The sequence below is a fragment of the Xiphophorus hellerii genome, chromosome 23 (assembly GCF_003331165.1).
Source record: "Xiphophorus hellerii strain 12219 chromosome 23, Xiphophorus_hellerii-4.1, whole genome shotgun sequence".
In the NCBI taxonomy this organism is placed as follows: Eukaryota; Metazoa; Chordata; class Actinopteri; order Cyprinodontiformes; family Poeciliidae; genus Xiphophorus; species Xiphophorus hellerii.
In genome coordinates, this window is record NC_045694.1 from 3,536,292 (window position 1) to 3,556,716 (window position 20,425).

A 20,425-nucleotide genomic window follows, 5' to 3' on the forward strand; every position below is an offset into this window, starting at 1 on the left:
TCTCCTCCCAGACCTGGACTAAAGCATCCGCCAACTCCTGGACAGTCTGTGGTGCAACGTGACGTTGGTTGATGGAGCGAGACATGATGTCCCAGATGTGCTCAATCGGATTCAGGTCTGGGGAACGGGCTGGCCAGTCCATAGCTTCAATGCCTTCATCTTGCAGGAACTGCTGACACACTCCAGCCACATGAGGTCTAGCATTGTCCTGCATTAGGAGGAACCCAGGGCCAACCGCACCAGCATATGGTCTCACAAGGGGTCTGAGGATCTCATCTCGGTACCTAATGGCAGTCAGGCTACCTCTGGTGAGCACAGGGAGGGCTGTGCGGCCCTCCAAAGAAATGCCACCCCACACCATTACTGACCCACTGCCAAACCGGTCATGCTGAAGGATGTTGCAGGCAGCAGACCGCTCTCCACGGCGTCTCCAGACTCTGTCATGTCTGTCACATGTGCTCAGTGTGAACCTGCTTTCATCTGTGAAGAGCACAAGGCGCCAGTGGCGAATTTGCCAATCCTGGTGTTCTCTGGCAAATGCCAAGCGTCCTGCACGGTGTTGGGCTGTGAGCACAACCCCCATCTGTGGACGTCGGGCCCTCATACCATCCTCATGGAGTTGGTTTCTAACCGTTTGTGCAGACACATGCACATTTGTGGCCTGCTGGAGGTCATTTTGCAGGGCTCTGGCAGTGCTCCTCCTGTTCCTTCTTGCACAAAGGCGGAGGTAGCTGTCCTGCTGCTGGGTTGTTGCCCTCCTACGGCCTCCTCCACGTCTCCTGGTGTACTGGCCTGTCTCCTGGTAGCGCCTCCAGCCTCTGGACACTACGCTGACAGACACAGCAAACCTTCTTGCCACAGCTCGCATTGATGTGCCATCCTGGATGAGCTGCACTACCTGAGCCACTTGTGTGGGTTGTGGAGTCCGTCTCATGCTACCACGAGTGTGAAAGCACCACCAACATTCAAAACTGACCAAAACATCAGCCAGACAGCATAGGTACTGAGAAGTGGTCTGTGGTCCCAACTGCAGAACCACTCCTTTATTGAGTGTGTCTTGCTAATTGCCAATAATTTCCACCTGTTGTCTATTCCATTTGCACAACAGCAGGTGAAATTGATTGTCAATCAGTGTTGCTTCCTAAGTGGACAGTTTGATTTCACAGAAGTTTGATTTACTTGGAGTTATATTGTGTTGTTTAAGTGTTCCCTTTATTTTTTTGAGCAGTATATATATAGTCTACACAGCTGAAGTAAGAAAAAGTATCAGTTTTTTTCTATGGAGAATAAGACATCTGTTTTTGCAGCAGGGGCATCGCTGCATTATTTTATGCTTCAAACAGCTGGGAAAAAATATTCTCTGGCAACTCATAAAAGGCCTTGAAACGGTAGAAATGTAGAAGAGAACATTTTTGCATGCTTGAGGATGTAACATTTTTCAGTCTTACTATTCCTTGAGAGCCGCTGCTTCATGGAACAGATGTTAGCAATTCTGCCTTGCAGCAAGTAGGTCCTGGGTTCAGATCTCAGGCCTGGGGTCCTGTTTCATGGAGTTTTCATCTGCTCTGTATAGGAATTACATTTTCCTACCAGTCCAAAAATATGCCTGTAAGATTAATTGGTCTCTATAAATTGGCTTTAGAAGTCACTGTGTTTATGTGCAATGGTTGCTTGTCTTGAATTAGCCCAGTGATGGTCAAGTGCTGTGTTCAGGTTGAGTACTACTACCTATTCACTGTTATGCTCAAAACATGACAGTGAATGCTGAACCAGATCCAGAACATATGGAAAATTAATGATACATTTTTTTAAGAACTTCAGGAATGTTTCATTTTGTAAGGTGAACTTTTATGAGAAACATGCTTAATGATATGCATCAGTATGTTTTTTGTTTTTATTTCTAGATCATAGTTCTCCCACTTCTATACACTGGCAAAAAAAATAAATCATTGTTCACATTGCCTGTACCCTTCATACAATCTAATGGCATAAAATGACTCATTCTTTTCCCTAAACAAATTCTCTCTTTAGCTGCCATTTTTGATTGCCTTTAATAATCATTGTGAAAAACAGACCTGCTGATATTTTTACCCAAAATTTTGCAGAGAAGAGCAGACTGCAGTACAGAATAATATGTGCAAACTGCTTAGCCTGGTAAAGACACATTATATGTGAACGTTATCCTTTGTAGAAGAAGCCTCAGTGCTGTTGTTGGGTAGACTTTAAATTTTGAAATATTTGACAGGACTTTGGCACCACCATGTGGAAGAGCTTGAGAATTGACACCAGAAGGAATTTATTTATTTTCTTACTTCAAATTTATGCCCTCGTCTCAAAGGTATACTCAAACTAGATATACAAACGTATTTATTTATTTAAGTGTAACTGTAGTTACTCTGTATTATTCTTTATTTACATGAAGAATGCATCCAATTTTTTTCTGCACACAGCCTATCAGACACATTTATTAATTAAAAGAATGTAGGTTCAAGTTTAATTTACAAATTAATAAGGTCTTGTGGCTGGCTTCAGAATTTGTACATAGATATTTAATAGAGGATTTTAAAGAAAACAGCTAAAAGGTTCTGGCCGAAACACAAAAATATTTTAAGTTTGACATATACTTATATATACTATATATACATATTGACGAGTTGACGTGTCTTAGATCGACGCCGCTTCGATGACGACATGCGTTGACCAGAGTAAAGATGGCGGATGTGTTGGGGACCGAGCTGTCAGAAGAGAAAGAAAACGAAATTGAGCTAAAGAAAAGGCAGAAAAGACCTTGGGAAGAGTTTCGCAGGTCGGGAAAAATCGGGATAACTCCAGAGCTGCCGGAGACGTTGGGGTTTTTCGACATTAGTGCAGTGAAGAGGGAGCAGCAAGAGGTCTCAGCAGGTAACCGTTTGGTCTACCCAGCTGTGAAGCCACAGATACAACCGTTAAACAACTTGAAGCTTGTTTTAGTCTGTTTTGACTTTCTTTAGCCATTCACACTTACGTGACTCAACGACTACAACATTTTGTCTATAGTGGAGGGGTGAGGAATCAAGCATAAATTAGCTACAAAAGCCTAAATGAGTCAGCTTGATGACAGCTGCTGAGTTTGTTCATACACAGTGCTAGCTTAATTAACAAGCTAATAATAAATAGCCAGTTAGCTTAAAAACGGCGAATTCAGCCATTTGGTGAAGCTACCTATGTAGCTTCGTATTACTGTTGTATATGACAAGAATTTTTCATATTACTTTTACATATTTTAGGCTCCTATACCACACCGTGCTGTCAATTTGCACTATTGTTAGTAAAAAATAAATATCTATCTGTAGATAGCAAAAAGGTTGTTGCTAAGGAAGCTTACTGTTTAGTGTGCTTTATCCAAGAATATTAAGCGGAAGTTCAGTGGAAGGTCAAAACAAAAAGTGTGAGGGAGATATAAAGTGTGTGGATTACAGCTGAAGTCTGTGATTAAAGAACCAACACACAAATGTGTCCAACATTTGGGCTTCTTCAATTCTTCGTGTTAAGCTAGTTCTGAACCAAAAACGCTTTAGCTGGTTTGAGGAGTAAAAGAATCGTGCTGTTACATGATGTTCAGAGTTTCATTGCAAATCAAGGACCTGGTCTGGAAGAAAAGAACCAGGGGACCAAATTCAATTACCTAGAGGTCCAGTTTGAAGTTTCCGGGTTCTGTGATGATTTGGGGAGCCATGCCATCTGCTTTTGGTCCAGCAGACAGACCGACAGCATCTTTTTGTTGTTGTTTTTACTATGTCTAAACTCTTTTTGAAATCCAGTTTAATTGTAAGTCTAACAAAATACATTTGGGTTATTTATTAGTTTTAAACTATAAACAATACAGATGCTTGAAATATGTAGCTGTTTGTATTTGATCTACATAGTATGAGTTAAATGTTTTGACTTCAGTGAATATTTTTCATTGAGTTACTTAAATGAAAGATGTTCTAATTTATTAATTTGAAACTGTACTTCACAATATTCGATATTAGATGACAATCATCTGCTCACCTGTTTATACTGTTTTACTTATGCAACGTGTTCCACTTTTCCCTAAACCACTTAACAAAATACCAAGATGCCATTTGAAATATGTTTTTTGTTAAACAGTAAGTCATGTGTTGACTCAACAGTGGTTTGTCCCTTAAGTCAACTGGCTTTTTTAAAGTTTAATTGATTCAGAGTTCTTTGTCACCTACTGTCTACATGTGTAAATCAGGTCCAGAACTGGACCTGATTTGAATATAGATTTTCTAACGGAGTTATGAAGTCCTGAAGAAATATTTCTGATCTCTTTTAAACTATTATCAAGACATTACAGTAAACTCTGACTCCTTGAATAATAAATAACTCAAAGACCTTAGAAGTCATTTACTTTGAAGTCTATTGGTACTATATACAGCCACTTTGCTTTATACCAGGTAACTCATGTTTTGCTTGACTGTCGCATCGTATTCAGAGGAGATTAAATAAGTATTTTACACATGAATATTTTTTTCACTTTAAATATTTGTAGAGCACCCCTTGACCCAAAATTCACTCTAGAAGAATCAAGGTAATTTATTTATTTATTTATTTATTTGGGCAGAAATCCACCTTGAACATTGTATCAAAGTGCTATAGAAAGAAATGATTAACTAAAAGTTTCAATATATTTTGTTTACTTTGACTGCACAGTATGATGAAATGATGTTGGAAGATGTTGCTACACATTGCAATAATGTTATTGGTTATGATTAACCCACTTTTCTCCATTGCAATGTCCACCGCTTGTCAGCTTTAGCATTGAGACCACTAAGACTATCCAACAGTCCAAATACAATATTGGCATAAGGAATTTGCATACAAACATAAAACATGATAGCATCCAAGTACGTAGTTCTTTGCAGTATTGCACATTTTGATATGGTGATGATTGCGATGTGATATGTTGTACTGCTCTACATCAAGTTTATATCAAATTTCTGTTTAAATTTTAATGTACAGACCTTAAGTTACAAAAAATAAATACTACTTAAAAAAAAATACTAATGTTGCAGTTTTTATAATTTTTAGATTTGAGGCTCTTAGTCAAAAACATAAATACTAAATGAATCAAATTAAATACTTTTCAGGTGTAAAAGAAAACAAACCTATCAAACATATAAACCTTGAGTTCACCTTTAAGTTGTGGTATGCTGCTGTGAATTATACAGGGATCAATTGATAGCAAGTATATCTGATATCGTCTCAACACAGTTAAACAAACAGAGACAGTATAAAGTACGAAGTCATGCTGGGTTATATAATGTGCCTAGTTGCACAAAAACAGTTACTGTTGAAGTTGTGGCATAAAGTTATGATGGACATCCTTAGAAAAGGATGTAAAATGATTATGTGGATATCAAGCCCAACAAACTCATCAATGTTTCACCTTTTTGGGGCAAAACATGCTTGAAGTATTCTTTGTGGCTGCTGTTTGAAAAATACATTTAGTTGTATTTAGAGCAAAATCCTTTTTATTTTTTAAACTTCAACATAATCCTTCATTTTAATTTATCATTTAATTGATTATTATTAATCGATTTAATCGCAAAACATCATGAAGTTTTAAAATAACTGTACTTGCCAGGAGAGTAATTACATAATTTTGTTAAAATAAGTATTCGGTATATTTTATTTTTTGCATTGAAAAATGCAAAAATTAATCCGATTTCATCACTTTTTCCAGTAACATTCATGGAATTGAAATCGGATTTTGCTGACAGATGCAATTGTCACAGACAATGGCTTTGTGGTGACACTGTGGCCCTCTTGTTGTTCCAGATCCATCGTTGACACGCTTCATTTGTACAGAACTCACCAGAGGCTACTTCCTGGAACACAATGAAGCAAAGTACACAGAGCGCAGGGAGAGGGTATATACATGCATGCGTATTCCCAAGGAGCTGGAGAAGGTAGCGTACAGTAACGGTCCTAAACTATTCCCCTTGTTTCTCTTTGGCCAGATTCATGTAGCTGCTTGTTTCTCCAGCCAAACAGAAATGATTATGTTATGAGCAGCCTGAAGCTCAGCTGAGTTACAGCTGAGCCAAGTGACAACCCAACAAATGTTCAGTGTGTACATCAGTGGATTGTATGATGGGAAACTGTATCAATCTCTTGTAAACAAACCAAATATGTGATAGTTGTCATTGCACAATTTTACAATAAATTTTGATTCTGCTTAATTAATTCAACTATTGCTTATTACTAATAACTATAATAATTAAAAATGTTCATTGGTGATATTTCTGTAGTTGTTTTTATAATATATAATATAAATTAATATAATGTACAGTATGTTATTTTAATATAAACCACTATTTGCTATAGGCTGAATCAACTGAATTGTGCTATGCAGCATTAGAATTAAACTGAAATCTGTGTAATTATATTTTAACTAGATTGATTTAAATGAATTACAACTAAATTTCATCCAATGTAATTATATTTTATTTAGAATAACATCTTACTGTGAAACATTTTGATGGTACTTTTGATTTGCTGCTAAATAATCTAATCTTTATTAAATTTATGGATTATAAGAATATAGATTTTTGAATTGTTGCTTTTCAGCTCACATTTAATGATCACAGTGGAGGTTTTACATTCACACTGACAGCTGTTGTCTGACGTGCGGGTGTTGTTTGTTGGTCCTAGCTGATGATCTTTGGCTTCTTCCTGTGTGCCGATGCCTTCCTGTACATCTTCACCTTGCTACCCCTCAGAGTGCTGCTGGCTCTGCTTCGCCTCCTCACCCTGCCATGCTGTGGCTTCAGGTAAGATTGGAAAACATACATTATGCAATAACTGAAAATAGGAATAAATTGTATTTCTGCACAAACTGAGTGTGTTACGGTTAATTTTCTGTATTTGTCTTGGTTTTGTGAAAACCAGAACCACAATCTTCTCATTAGGTCATTAGGTTCAGGAGTTTGTGTTGGGAGACACTTCCAGGATCATTTGACCTATTCCTATGTTTCTTCATATAATAACGTGTCAGAAGGATTCAAATAAATTTTCATACTTCTAGAGAAACTGTTAAACTGCAAATACATAGTTTTAACTGAAAGTTAAGGCCACCCTCTCTCAATATTTTGCAGGTGTTGTATCTGGACATAAAAAATATCTCATCAGTTCAAGTTGGATAAATCCAATGTCAGATAAATACCAACACATGATCTATCACACATAATTTAAAGAAAAAAACATGTAGCATTTTAGATATTTAAGCAATCTAAAATATTTAATTATTCTATAGAACCAGCTTTTGAAGCCACAATTTTATGATTCTCTGATTACCTTTGCATTAGGGTTACGGTCCAGACATCTTGCTCAGATGCGTCTTTGCAAACTTAAACTGTGCTTTTATTGTCTTGTCAGGTGTTCATCTAGAGTTTTATTCATCTAATGACATGGTAAATGATAAATGGCCTGAACTTGCATCTTTATCAAGTCGAGAGGATGAAGCACTTTACACCGCATTCAGTCATTCACCCATTCACGCAAGTGTTCAACTAACATATGTAAAAGTCTAAAACATTATAACATGTACTGTATTTCAGAAACAGTAAAATTAAAGGGATGTCCACTTACTTTTATGCAAGCATAAATGATAAATACAAATCATTCAGATAATTCCCTTAATTTTCAGACTGGCAATCATGTCTGTAGTTATTCCTTATTAATTTATAAGAGTATAAGTTGTGAGACTTGCAAATAAAATATTAGGAATGATTATATCAGTTTTTCATAGGGCCACACTTTGAAAAGATCATTTTTCCAGAAAAGGCCAAAACCGACTAAGGAGAAATGTCTTCTTTCAAAAACTCTAATAGTTTGTACACTTGAGCAGTTGGATGAGGGGAACAATTGTTAACAGTTCAGCTATGTCACAAAGTTATGGATAAATGTACCCTTACTCTCATGAGAGGCCCCGTTTCACATTCTGCCCCCTGTTCTGCCTATCTCTCACCTCACTGTCCTTCCCATGCAGGGCACGCACATGCCCCTACTGCAAAAGAAGCAGGTATGCTCCCACAAGCCCATCATAGCTTCAGTAAAAGTTAGTCCTGTCTCGAACAAGCCTGTGTTTCCAGCCATCAGTCTCATCTCATCTCCATGATGTTTGTAAAGATACAGCCTGGCACTACACTCCATGTTCTGGTCTTCAAGTTAGTTTAACTTTGTCTGCTCTGGTAAAGTTCTGCTGAGCATGTTTGGCCATTTTCATCCCGTGTTAAGTGTCCGTGATACACCTACTGCTGCACTGCACAGTTTGTGTTGTCTGTAGCTTCACTTTCCAGTACTTATGAGGGAGAAAAACAAAGTAATTACTTACCTCCACTGTTAAATTATCTTTAACCACTGTACAGCAGCAGACAGATTGTTTGATACTCAAAATTAAGCTTCTTTAACAAAATCTTTCACGTCTCATTCTGCCCTTTATGTTAAGCTTTCTTTTGCATTCTCGCATGGAGGGAACTATACTCAGTCCTAGTTGCTTGTAATGCTGCTCTCTGCTCTTGTGAAATTATTTGGTTTGTGAAGATGGTGCTTACAGAATTTAGATGACGCACCCCTGAGCAGGTAACTTTAAAGGCTGTGTGCTGAGAATCAAGAGCCTTCTCAGGGTCAGCACCTTGACTACCTGAATACTAAAACTGCAACGTACAGTATAATGCAATGCAATGCAAGGTTGAACACTAGGTGGTGGTATAGCACCAGAAGTCCATGTCCAATGTCTTTCCCAATTTTGCAGAATTCATGTACATTCTTTTATTTGTGATATGAAGCAATTTGATATGGGGTAACTTTTTGAGCTACAATCAAAGTTCACTGTGAGGATAATTATCCTCTAATGGTATATTGAAAACAGCCCAGATGTTCAACTGGGCTGAACATCTGGGCTGCTTTGACTGAGAATACAGGGATACTAATGATTAGGCTGTTGTCAGTTCAGAGGTGCAATGATTCAGCTTCTCTATCACCAGCCATGCAAATCATGTTTTTCCGTATCATTAAAGCTGCTGCTGAAATCAGTGGAGGCATCAATGACAGTTAGAATAGTTCCTAACATTCCACCTTGTTATTGAGTGTTTAAAAATTGTGCCTTTTGTGATCTGGCAAAGAAAAAATTATGCAGAACTGGTAACGGGGTTTAGCTTTCAGAAGCGCTCAATTAACCAAATAGTAGCAAGCTGATTAGGCTCCCTCAGCATTTTCAAGGTATATTCCAATTTCTCTGTGATAAATGAATAATTTAAACAAACTGGTCATTACCAATAAGTTCATGTCCTTAGAAAGGAAATAAATAATTTCTCTACAGTGGTGTTGCATGCAAATAGACGAAACACAGCTGACATGGAAAATATGCAGAAAGTGTTCAAATTAATCTCCTCCAGCTCTTCCCAGTCGCCCCTGTCACTGTAACTAAATAACCGCTCCCATGGATTTGTCAGCTCTTCTCGTAACGTACTCCAGAGCTGCCGCTGCCGACTACAGATATTAATAAAATAAGCTGCATGTTTGACTCACTTTATTACCCTGAAAAGACGTGCCAACGTCACTGTTGGATACGACAGCTGATGCCTGTTTGTTTCCTGTTTTAGTCATTTCTGTCCAAAATGTTGAATCCAATTTTATACCATAAGTGAAACATTTTAATCAAGAGCGAGGCTCAGCCACTGGTTCTGTTGGTCTGTTTGGTAGATAAGAACAGTCTGGATTTATTTTTTATACATGTACTTTAAACAGAAAAACACATTTCAAAAACCACCATATTAAAAGGACAGCTGGCTTCTAAGATAAATGTTATATAAAGGAGATAATATCTTTAATATTTCATATTGTACCTTCATTGATACCATCTGTTGTTGCTCCTGGTGTTTTATCTCATTTTGAACAGAAATGAAAATATTACTCGTGTTGTATCTCAGCATCAACTTGTGAGAATCTAATCAGAGATCATTCAGCCTGAGTAACCTGCAATAATAGGTGAGGCTGGGAGACATCTGTTGTCTGTTCCTTCTTGTTTTGCTGTCTTGGCCTCACAGTAAAGTGTCAGCGTGGGGTAGACGAATGTGTGCATGATTCTTCAAAAGGTTGGAAATGTCTTCATGTTAATACTTGGTTCACGTGTGCGTTTTGTCAGCACGCATTACATTGCGGTGTGAACACATTTACTCATGCATGTTTGATTTTGGGAGATACAGAACAGCTTGCAGCCCAGCATTCATCAAGGCATTAAATAACACTAGTCTGTGTGTCGGTACGGGAAATAGACGCTGAGTTTTCTGAGTGTCTGTGTGAACAGCGGGTCACGACTGCTGCAGCCAGCGCAGGTTTGTGATATGCTGAAGGGGCTGATCCTGGTGCTGTGCTTCTCCATGATGCACTACGTGGATTACTCCATGATGTATCACCTGATCAGAGGACAGTCCGTCATCAAGCTCTACATCATCTACAACATGTTGGAGGTACTTTACACTGCAAATACCGAAAAACTAAATCAGAGATGCTATAGCATACACTGTTGTTTTATGTATAACTCTTAAAATCCATTCCATTGCATGAAATCCATAAAGAAGAAAATAAACTGTTTATTTGCAGAGTCATTTTAAATAAATCTCTAGTATTTTTTTTAAAAATGCATATTTTACAAGGAAAAGTGTGCTTCAAAGCTGACATATTGAACAGAGTTTACCCCAATAACAAAAAGTAGTTTTCTTTCAAATAGCTTTTTACAGCTAATAATTATAGTTATTAATTGTTAGAAGGGAAAGAAATAATTTCTCTACACTCCCTCTCCCTTAGTAGAGGCTTGATCAATTCACTGATCAAAAACAGATTAGACTTTGTGGTTCTGGGGATCGAGCTGAAAATCATCTGATTTTGGTAAATAGACTCAGATTTCTGAGTACATCTAGTATTTGCAAAAATAAAAAAAATAAAATAATTTCCCTGCTGGGATGAATAAAGTAATTCTTCTTCTATTTAATTGTTGGCAAACACAATGATGTTTTTTGAAGTTCAGAGATTAAACATTAAATAATTGAGGCTTGTGATTCTTAAATTCTCTTCAGACTCTCATACCTTTTCAGTAGTACGACTTCTAATAAAAGTTTAAGATTCATGGCTGAATAAATTGACAAGTCATGTTTAGCAATGTGAGCATCTTCTTTGCATCCACAAAATAAGCCTTTCATTCTTGTGTGGAAAGCAAGCATCATAGGCAGACTGTAGTTCTTTCCATATTTGATGCTCTGAAGCACTTTATATGAAAGTTACTCATGTCTGGATTGAGGTGGTTCTGTGATTTAACAGAAAAAACTAATAGTTCACTAGCTAACATCATTAAGGTTACATTTACTGTCTTTCTAAAGCCCTGATAAGCTTCATTTCCAACTCGTTTTTCTTTATAAGGTTGCAGATCGCCTCTTCTCGTCTTTTGGTCAAGACATCCTGGATGCTCTATACTGGACGGCCACTGAACCCAAAGAACGCAAAAGAGACAATATAGGAGTTATCCCTCACTTTTTTATGGCTGTCTTTTATGTCTGTATCCTTCCATTTTATATTCATGTTAAACCCAAAAGCTTTTGAAATATGACCCCTTTTATTTATTCTTTAAAACAACAGTGATACACATGGTCATACATTATGTAAATGAGTATTCTGTAACATTCATATTCTTAGTTATTTGAAATTTATTATCAAATATGGTATACCAAAGGCAGGATAAATCAACATTTTTGCACTAAAACAACATTTGTTTATGCCTGTCGCTTCAGCACCTGAGCCATCTCCAAATATTATTGAAATAATAGACTTTTACAGTTTCGGGTTTAGTTTATAAGTCTTATTTCTAACCACTGCCTTTATTTAACTTGATTTATTTTTTAAAAGGTGTTTTTCCTGAGTATTTCTTCCTCAGTTCTTCATTCCATCCTCATCATGGTCCAAGCCTCCACTCTGAATGTTGCCTTCAACTCGCACAACAAGTCTCTGCTTACCATCATGATGTCCAACAATGTCAGTGCACACACACATCCATGCAAACTAAAAAAGAAATTCTAATGCACACCTAAAATATGTTACCTAAAATATTTGTCCAAGCAGCAATGCACTAAAAGTATTTGTGTGTTGATATATTCAGCTTGCAGATGTTGAAACCTGACTCTTGCAGCTACAACATTGTATTTTTATACAATATAGATTTGATGATCTATTATGTGTGTTTTATGAATCACAGTTTGTGGAGATCAAGGGAAGCGTCTTCAAGAAATTTGAGAAGAACAATTTATTCCAAATGTCTAACAGTGGTAAGGTTTTCATCACCACACTGCACATCATTTTTCATTGACCTCTGTCTTTCATAACAGTTATATACATTTGTTGCATTTTACAGCTCTGCTTTCAGCTATAGGTGTTTGATAGCTTAGTACAGTCAGGTGAAGGCTTCCATAACTAGCTTAATAAAAAAAGTGCATTTGTTTATTTTTGGCTTCATTGTCACACATGACAGCAACAAAAAAAAAAAAACAGCTGCGACTTTTTTAGAAAATGTACTGGAACTTATTTAAATACAAGGTAGCTGTTTTCCCGTGAACTGTTTTAATTAGCCCATTTAACATTTTTTACTCTACTTAATTAGCAGTTTTTATTTTATCTTTCAGATATAAAAGAACGGTTTACCAGCTATGTTCTCCTCATCATCGTCTGTCTCAGGAATATGGAGCAGTTTTCATGGAACCCAGGTAATTAATTGTTTTCCTTGTAAACTAAGTGTTTATTCACATTTAAAATGCAATAAACACAAAACTGCATCATTTCACTTTTGCCATAAATATAACACATTGCCAGTATTTCTGTGCCAGCCCTGATGTTGCTGCTTGCACTGAACAAAGATTTGACAGTTATGCTGAGCAGTTGCTTTCTGTCTCTTCCCACTGACCAACTGTAGTACTTTGGGGAGTTTTTCCCAGAACCTTCAGTCAACAAGGCAGCAAAGTCAGAGATGAGAGCTGGGCGTTACCGTTTGACAGCTTTCTGACACTCAGCTCCTCCTGCCAGTCTCAAACACAAACTCCCTGTCAGTGACAGATGTTGACTGTCAGCTGAAATGTTAACACCTTAAAGCAGCACACTTCTCATTTTGCATTCATTCTGTGTTCATCCTCTGATAAACCAAGATAGATTTGCTCAGACGTGATATTTTTTTTCCTCAGACCACCTGTGGATGTTGTTCCCTGATGTCTTTATGGTCGTCATGTCTGAGGTTGCTGTTGACATCATAAAACATGCATTCATCACAAAGTTCAACGACATCACAGCAGATGTAAGAAACAAGCCAGCGGCAAAATAACGCATTTACTCATCGCTTAATGAACAACGTTTCTAACCGGTCACATGCATGTCCTCCAGGTGTACAGTGAATACAGAGCCAGTCTGGCCTTCGATCTTGTTAGCAGTCGACAAAAGAACGTATGACTTTTTTATTTTTTGCTTGTTTGTTTTCATATCATTGCAATTATTTTGTTGCATCATGAAGCTCATGCAGCTAACAGATTCTCATGTCAAGAGATGTAACCTTTGTCTGTCACTGTGCAGGCCTACACTGACTATAGTGACTCAGTGGCCCGGAGGATGGGCTTCATCCCTCTGCCGCTGGCTGTTCTGGTGAGCGACAACAGTCTGTTACCCTAAACCGACTCAAATCTTGCATTAAGCCTTTAAAGTAACAGTCCAAATACTAGGTTTTAGATTTTTTGGTTTTTGGATTAAACTGATTTTGGAATGTTTTGCTGTTTTTTCAGCTAATCCGAGTGGTGATGAGTTGTGTGAAGGTACAGGGAGCTCTGTCATACATATGTGTGTTCCTCTTTTACCTCGGGTAAGCCTTTAGTTTTGCTCTGCTTGTTTTCTTCTGCTTTATTATGGCAAATTATATTCCTATTGCCAAAATGAGAGCTAGTAACCAGAAAATTGTGATGAAAGTTTTGACAAATTTAACAAATGCTTTAGAAACTAAAAAAATACATTTTTATGCAATTGTTAGACTCTTGACTTGCTCTCTGCGCTTGATGAGGTCACACTGACACATCTGTGGTTATATAAGCATGAACACTGTAGCTGACTTCCCACTGGGCTCTTCCCATTGAAGAATTCACTTCAGGGAGAAGAACACATTGTTGTCATCTCTGGCCTTCCCTTTCCTCTGGTTTAAAAATAACCCTTGTTTGAGCAGATCGCTGTGCCTTGGCAAAGATTTAGCTGACACAATCTCAGTTCCAAATGGCCTGTCACAGCAAGCGTTGCTCCACAGACCCAAATGTGTCCGTCTTCCACTCATCAGTGTCAGAATCAAAGCTCTGCAAAGAAAAGCGTTCTGCACATCAGCATGTGGGTGTGAAAGATGAGGCTTGAATGGTGGTGATTGTTTACAATCGTTAGGCTCCATTTTAAGAAAGCACTATTACCAGTGCATCTCAACAAATTGCAATTTGTGTAAAAAAATTATTTATTTAAATTATTAAATAAATTAACTAGCATTATATAGACTTACATTCTGTTTATTTTTGATTAAATTTGGTTACAGCTGAGGAAAACCCAAAATTCAGTTTCTCAGACAATAGGAATATTACATAATACCAATTTTTATTTTTTATATTTTTAAAGAATATTTGAAGCAGGTGACTCTTTAAACACTGACCTGAACCAAACTCCACACTTTGTGAATCTCTTTTAAACTTCTCAATGGTCATTGACTCACAATCCTCTGAATTATTGGTTTCAACCTTGAGCTCTGAAACCTTTTGTTGGGTTCCTGGTCCAACACCCACATCAAAGGGCTCAATTTTCTCTTCAGCAAGCAGTCAAATTACACAGACTTCTGCTAATGTCCTAATTAATAGAATCAGGTATTTTTAAGCAGAGGCACCTTTAAAGCTGCAGAATGTTCATATTTTAAACTTAGTTACTGAAACAAACATTTTGATCGGATTTTAATGTGTTAAGATGCTTCTGTAAGTTTAGCGCATCCGAGTTTTGCTTGATTTAGTCAGAAAACTCTGTTTCTAATTAAAGTAAATTAATAACTGGGATGTTCTGCTCTTCTGGTCTCCTCACTCTATGATAGAGTTCTACAAGTTTAGCAAATGTCACCATATATGGAAAAAAAGAGAAGTTTTTATCTAAATTCCAAAACCTGCTTTAGTTTAACTTCAAGGAAACTCAGAATTAGCCCCAAGTTATTGCTTATTTTATCCTTTAATATGTGTTTAGCAATTTATTTCTTCATGCCAATAAAATGTTAAATATTCTAATATTGTTTCCTTTTTTGCTGCTCTACTTGTAGGATGGTTACTCTAAAAGTTTTAAACAGTATCGTGCTACTGGGGAAGTCTTGTGTTTATGTCAAGAGAGCCAACATGGAGGACAAACTGTTTGAGAGGCCGCCGACCGCTCCGTCCTTCTCTGCAAAGAGTCCCAGCAAATCTGACCCACGCAGATGCACTAAATCTTCAGGTAAACAAAGCTGTTCACATCAAGTCTTAATAAAATGAAAGTTAACCGCATGGTGGTTAATTTTTATTAAAGTGCACGTCTTCAGAGAAGATGAATGGATCGCTCATAAAAGTTATTGAAGTTTTATGTTGTAAAATATGGACAAAAACACAACATGAGGTTTATTCTGTGCAGTGCATTTTATTTGTTACTAAAAAAAAAGTATTGCCTCAACTTTGTAAAAATTTCCAATTATTTTTTTAAGTCTGATAATTTTTTTTCTGTTCTTTGACATAAAATCCCAAAAGTTTAAGTTCACTCAAACTGTGACAATAATAACTGAATGTTTATTAAAAACTTACATGGAGTCAATGTTTGTATAAAAGAGAAAAAGTTTGGCATGTTTTATTTATTTTGTAAGTTTGAACTCTTGGGGGAAAAATGTTTGTAATAGCTGATGGGCCAGCAAAACTATTTATAAAAACACGTCAATACAGGTGGTATTTATATACAGTCTAAACATCTTATTTTTATTTTAAAACAATGCAAATACTTTTCTCTGACAAACAAAGTCAATAGGTTGGTGGATTGCAGTTCTATTTATTAAAACAGTTATTTATATGTGCAGCTTGCAACCGAGACATCCTGAAGTGAGGCAGTGGTCTCTCCTGCCAAACCTCTTAATTATCAGTTTTGTACAGTTCTTTCCAATATAACTTATTTTGTTTATTCTCAGAATGATTTTTCTCATGATACTACTCCTTGTACTCTCAGAGTGAAATAGTACACACTGTTTCCTTTCAACAAAACATAATACTTCATAATGAGATATGTGCTCTCCTTTGATTTATTCAAGATTACACTTTTCTGGATAAACTAGAATCATTTTAATTAGCCATCTTGATGGAGGTCAGCCAAGTTGTGGAAATAACTACTTTTTATTTTCTAAGCTGGTTTCTTATTGATCTTTTCTCACTTTCACCAAGGAGGAGGGATAGAAAATATTAATATAAAAAATCCCCTTACTGCAGTTCCCCAAAAGGAAGGAAGCACATATGTAAAGATAAAATAGATTTTGTACTTGTTTGCAAGTTAAACCACCCAATCTCTCTTAGCTTTTAACTATAGTTTGAATCTTCAGGAATAGAGATGCCAGGTTTTGTAGCTGAATGTTTGGCCATTATTAGTCAGTCAGCTGCAGCACGAATGGTTTATTAATATATCAATTTCATTGTGTAATCAGTAGACAAAGATGCCAAAAATGGCAACAATTTGCCTTTTTGCAAACAACTTGACAGATTGCATTGAGTTGCTGTAGTCTGCCTTGGTTGCCTGGCAACAAGAACCCTGTACAAAGTCATCAGATGAACTATGTCCACTGCCTTTTTGTTTTTATTCTGAGCAGAGCTGATTTAGCTTGATAAGCATAACAACATTTTCAGTTATAATATAAGCAATAATAAGTTATTATTGGAATATTTAAGTCTTTCTAGACAACAACTGTCTAGAAAATAGTTACTAATACATTTTCAGAGAAAAGAAGTTTATACTCTTCATCCTTTGTCATTCAGGTGAATCCAGCGTGGATCAGATTCCTGTTACACCTTGTAGCCCTCCAACCTCCTCTTCATCCTCTGTGACCACCCAGCCGGCTCCCCGGCCTGACTTGTTTCTCCCTCCCCCCACTGATGCCTCACCTGCGACAGCAGATAGCTGTCCTTTGACCTCAGAACCCCAATCTGACGATGAACCACCAACAGCTTCACCTTTACAGGAAGAGGAGGCAGACGAAGCCTCCGATATGAACCACAGAGCTCCCAATAAAGACCTGCTGGAGATCGACCGCTTCACAATCTGTGGCAACCGAATTGACTGACCAGCAGCAGCGGCCGATGTAGCAAGTAACCCACTCAGGTATAGCGGAGAGCGCAGGCTCTCAGCCAGATCCTCCAAGCTGAAAGCAGAGTATTTATTGACAATACGATAAGTTATTGTTACCAGAGACACAGCGTCAGGCGGTTCTGCTGTGGTCGACGCCTCAGGTTGAGAAGTTTGACGAAGAACACTTCAGGTGTCTGATAAACAGCAGGAGACAGAAAGTGTGAGTGTGGCAGCCGAGTCGTTGGGACAATCTGCCAATTGTATGCGTGGGCACAGGGGGGGTACGCGTGTGTGTGTGTCTGTGTGTGAAAGAAATATGTGTGAGTGTGACAGCACACAAGCACTTCCTGATTGAGCAGCTGTGGGATCAGAAGGAGAGAAATGTCGCTCTGCAGACAGAAAACAAACTAAAACCACAGATTTTTAAAGCAAGCGTCAGAATATTCATTTTGTATAAGAAAAGATGCTGAAGTATCAACATATTGGCTTTCAAGACTAAGTGATTATTTTAGGCATTTATGTTGAGATGGTGTTGCAAACAGACAAACAGGAAATATATTTTTGCACATATAAATCAGTATGTTATTCGGTTTATTGGGGATAATAAAATGTGGATTACAGAGAACTACATGAAATTTATAAATCAAAACATGAATCAGCAAACATGAAATCCAAAGTAAAGTTAAAAAAAAACATTCTTTTAAACTGTTGGCCTTAAGAGGGGTGTTTTGTTTACATCATTGTATCATTAACAAACAGAAACTGTCTGTTAATGAAGCTTCTGTCAGCAGCTTCAGACAGAAGCTGCTGACAGAAGCTGCTGACGTTAACTCAGCAGCTTCTGTCGGTCCCTGACTCATCTGAGGATGCAGCGGGTCAGTTACATCTATATTGTCACCTTTTTATGAACAAAGTGATAAATCATTCAATATTATCATCTTCAAAGTCTTGACATCCATTAAGACAGGATATGACTGAGTGCGGCACCTCCTCTTGAATGTACCAAGTCAGTTTTTAATTCTTTTGTTCTCGAATGTTTGCACTGATGGACCATTAAGTTATATCGAGTCATGTTTCACATAAACTCAGCTGATGTTTCCATAGGAACATCTTAGAAAGATAGAAGCAATATTTCCACAACAGAATGCCTTTTTTTTGCATGTGTGCTTTAAAACCTGTGATTTGACTGACTTTAAGAAGTTATTGTAAACCGTTTTTTATTGTGATTAAAATATATGACAAATATATAGAGTATATAAAAACTGTTTGTTTATAATTAAATGTAAGGACCATATAAAAATCCCAAACTTGATTATATTTTTATGATAGAAAGTCAAGCAAAGCCCTTCAGTTTTATCAGAAATGTATCAGTTTCAAATGTAACACAAATATAGTTTGATTTGCTTTCTGGTTTCTTCCATTATTACACAGTTAATTTGTATAAAATATTTTCACCGAAACACAATTTCAAAAGAACTGTTGACTTGTAAAACTGAATCAGATTGTTAGGAATTCATTATCGTTGTCATTCAGTCTTGGAAACAAAAATGTACTTGGAACAAGAACGTACAGACAAATGTTAAATATTGTTTAAGCAGAAAAAAGTTGACATTAATGTTTAAGGCAAAGTGTTGATTTACATTGTCCTTTTCCATCACAACAAGGAATATGGTTCTACTTGGGGAACTGTAAATGACTCAAATTTTTCATGTGAAATGTGATTCCTCAAACCATCGCGTGGTTTTCTCAGAAGGCCAGAACTCTCCCGTGTTTTGTTCGGAGTCGTCCAAACTTTGTTTGTTTACAGTGAAGGGCAGCCGAACTGCAGGCGGCCAATGCTGAGATCAACAGAACTGATGAAGTGGAGTGTTTTTATGTCCAGTACACTGCCTGCTCTGTTTCATTAGTTTAGATTTATATTTAATTCATACCTTGATAATGAATGAAATTGCCTTTTTGGAATAATAAAAGTGTTTTGTTTTTTTTAATGGTGATCGCAAATGTTTCCTATAAACTCAATAAGTAAAGGAGTAACTGTGAACTGCAGCTTTTTTTGCAGCTCTATCTCTGAAGCAAACAAAAAAAAATCTAATTCAGTAATCATTGGAGAATTGCATCAATCAGTAATTACAGAAAATCAGCCAGATTAGAAAACTGATAAAAAAAAAAAAAAAAGTCCACCGGTGTATGTCTCCAAAAGCCTAAAGAAAGGCTTTGGAATGGCCTACTTAAAGTCTGAACTTTTATTTTTGCAACATACATATAATACAGAATTGCCTTTTTTCTCTGGTGAGATTGCATACATACAACAGAAGCCTTCTGTGATGTGGTGTTAAAACAGCTTTAATAATGATCAGAAACAACTAGCTGATTGCATGTGAACTATTATGGGTATAGCACATTTCACTCAGTGATCAGAATCATGCAGTTTTTACTGTATCTAGTAAGTAAAAAATGCCAAAGTTAAGTAGGGGATTATCAGAATAAACTCTGACTAAAAAGCATGATACTTTTGTAAAAGATAAACAGGTATAGAAGATGGCTTGATGAATGCATATTTGGAATATCTCTGCAAACTATGGCTTTAGCTAAAGGAAACAAGAACTGGAGGAAAAGGAAGATCGGTCAAAAGTTCAATGAAACACTTTAAAAACACTTAAAATTACATTGAGAAATAGCAGGGTAAAAAAAACCCTGAAGCATAGTCAAGGTGTTTCAGCAATACAGCTGCATATCAAATCACTCCAAAGGCTAAATTACAGTTTAAAATCAGACTCTGATTCTTATACTTCTGGAGATATTGACAGCCTCACCGTTTGGAAAACCAGATTTAAAAAACAAAAGGACCGAGGTTGACAAAGTTGGAACAATGGTTTATATTTTCGACTTCTCATTAGGATGATGACCTCATCTTTACCCACACATTGTCTGTTTGGAAGCGGAGGTCAGGCAGAGTAAATCTGCACTAGACATTCTTAGAGGGATAAGCTCCTTA

The 20,425-nt window shown here is 37.0% G+C and overlaps 1 protein-coding gene across 2 annotated transcripts; it reads left to right on the top strand.

Moving 5' to 3' along the window:
- Positions 1–2,692: 2,692 nt before the first annotated feature.
- Positions 2,693–19,415, top strand: tapt1a (transmembrane anterior posterior transformation 1a). 2 transcript variants are annotated; one of them, XM_032555851.1, is made up of 15 exons: positions 2,712–2,901; positions 5,827–5,957; positions 6,703–6,821; positions 8,039–8,071; positions 10,358–10,520; positions 11,467–11,602; positions 11,978–12,075; positions 12,296–12,365; positions 12,720–12,800; positions 13,272–13,381; positions 13,468–13,527; positions 13,654–13,722; positions 13,860–13,936; positions 15,401–15,570; positions 17,121–19,415. In XM_032555851.1, exons 1-15 carry the CDS (start codon positions 2,712–2,714, stop codon positions 17,423–17,425), a joined length of 1,812 nt encoding a protein of 603 aa, XP_032411742.1. In that variant the 3' UTR covers positions 17,426–19,415. The 2 variants fall into 2 exon arrangements, with proteins under 2 accessions (XP_032411743.1, XP_032411742.1); XM_032555852.1 differs by lacking the exon at positions 8,039–8,071 and having other exon boundaries at positions 2,693–2,901.
- Positions 19,416–20,425: the final 1,010 nt, after the last annotated feature.

Bases quoted from the DNA above. Each gene is read 5' to 3' on its own strand.
- tapt1a (XM_032555851.1), top strand. From the start codon at position 2,712: ATGGCGGATGTGTTGGGGACCGAGCTGTCAGAAGAGAAAGAAAACGAA. The intron at 2,902-5,826 runs GTAACCGTTTGG...TTGTTGTTCCAG, and splicing joins GCAGCAAGAGGTCTCAGCAG to ATCCATCGTTGACACGCTTC. The intron at 13,382-13,467 runs GTAAGAAACAAG...CATGTCCTCCAG, and splicing joins TCAACGACATCACAGCAGAT to GTGTACAGTGAATACAGAGC.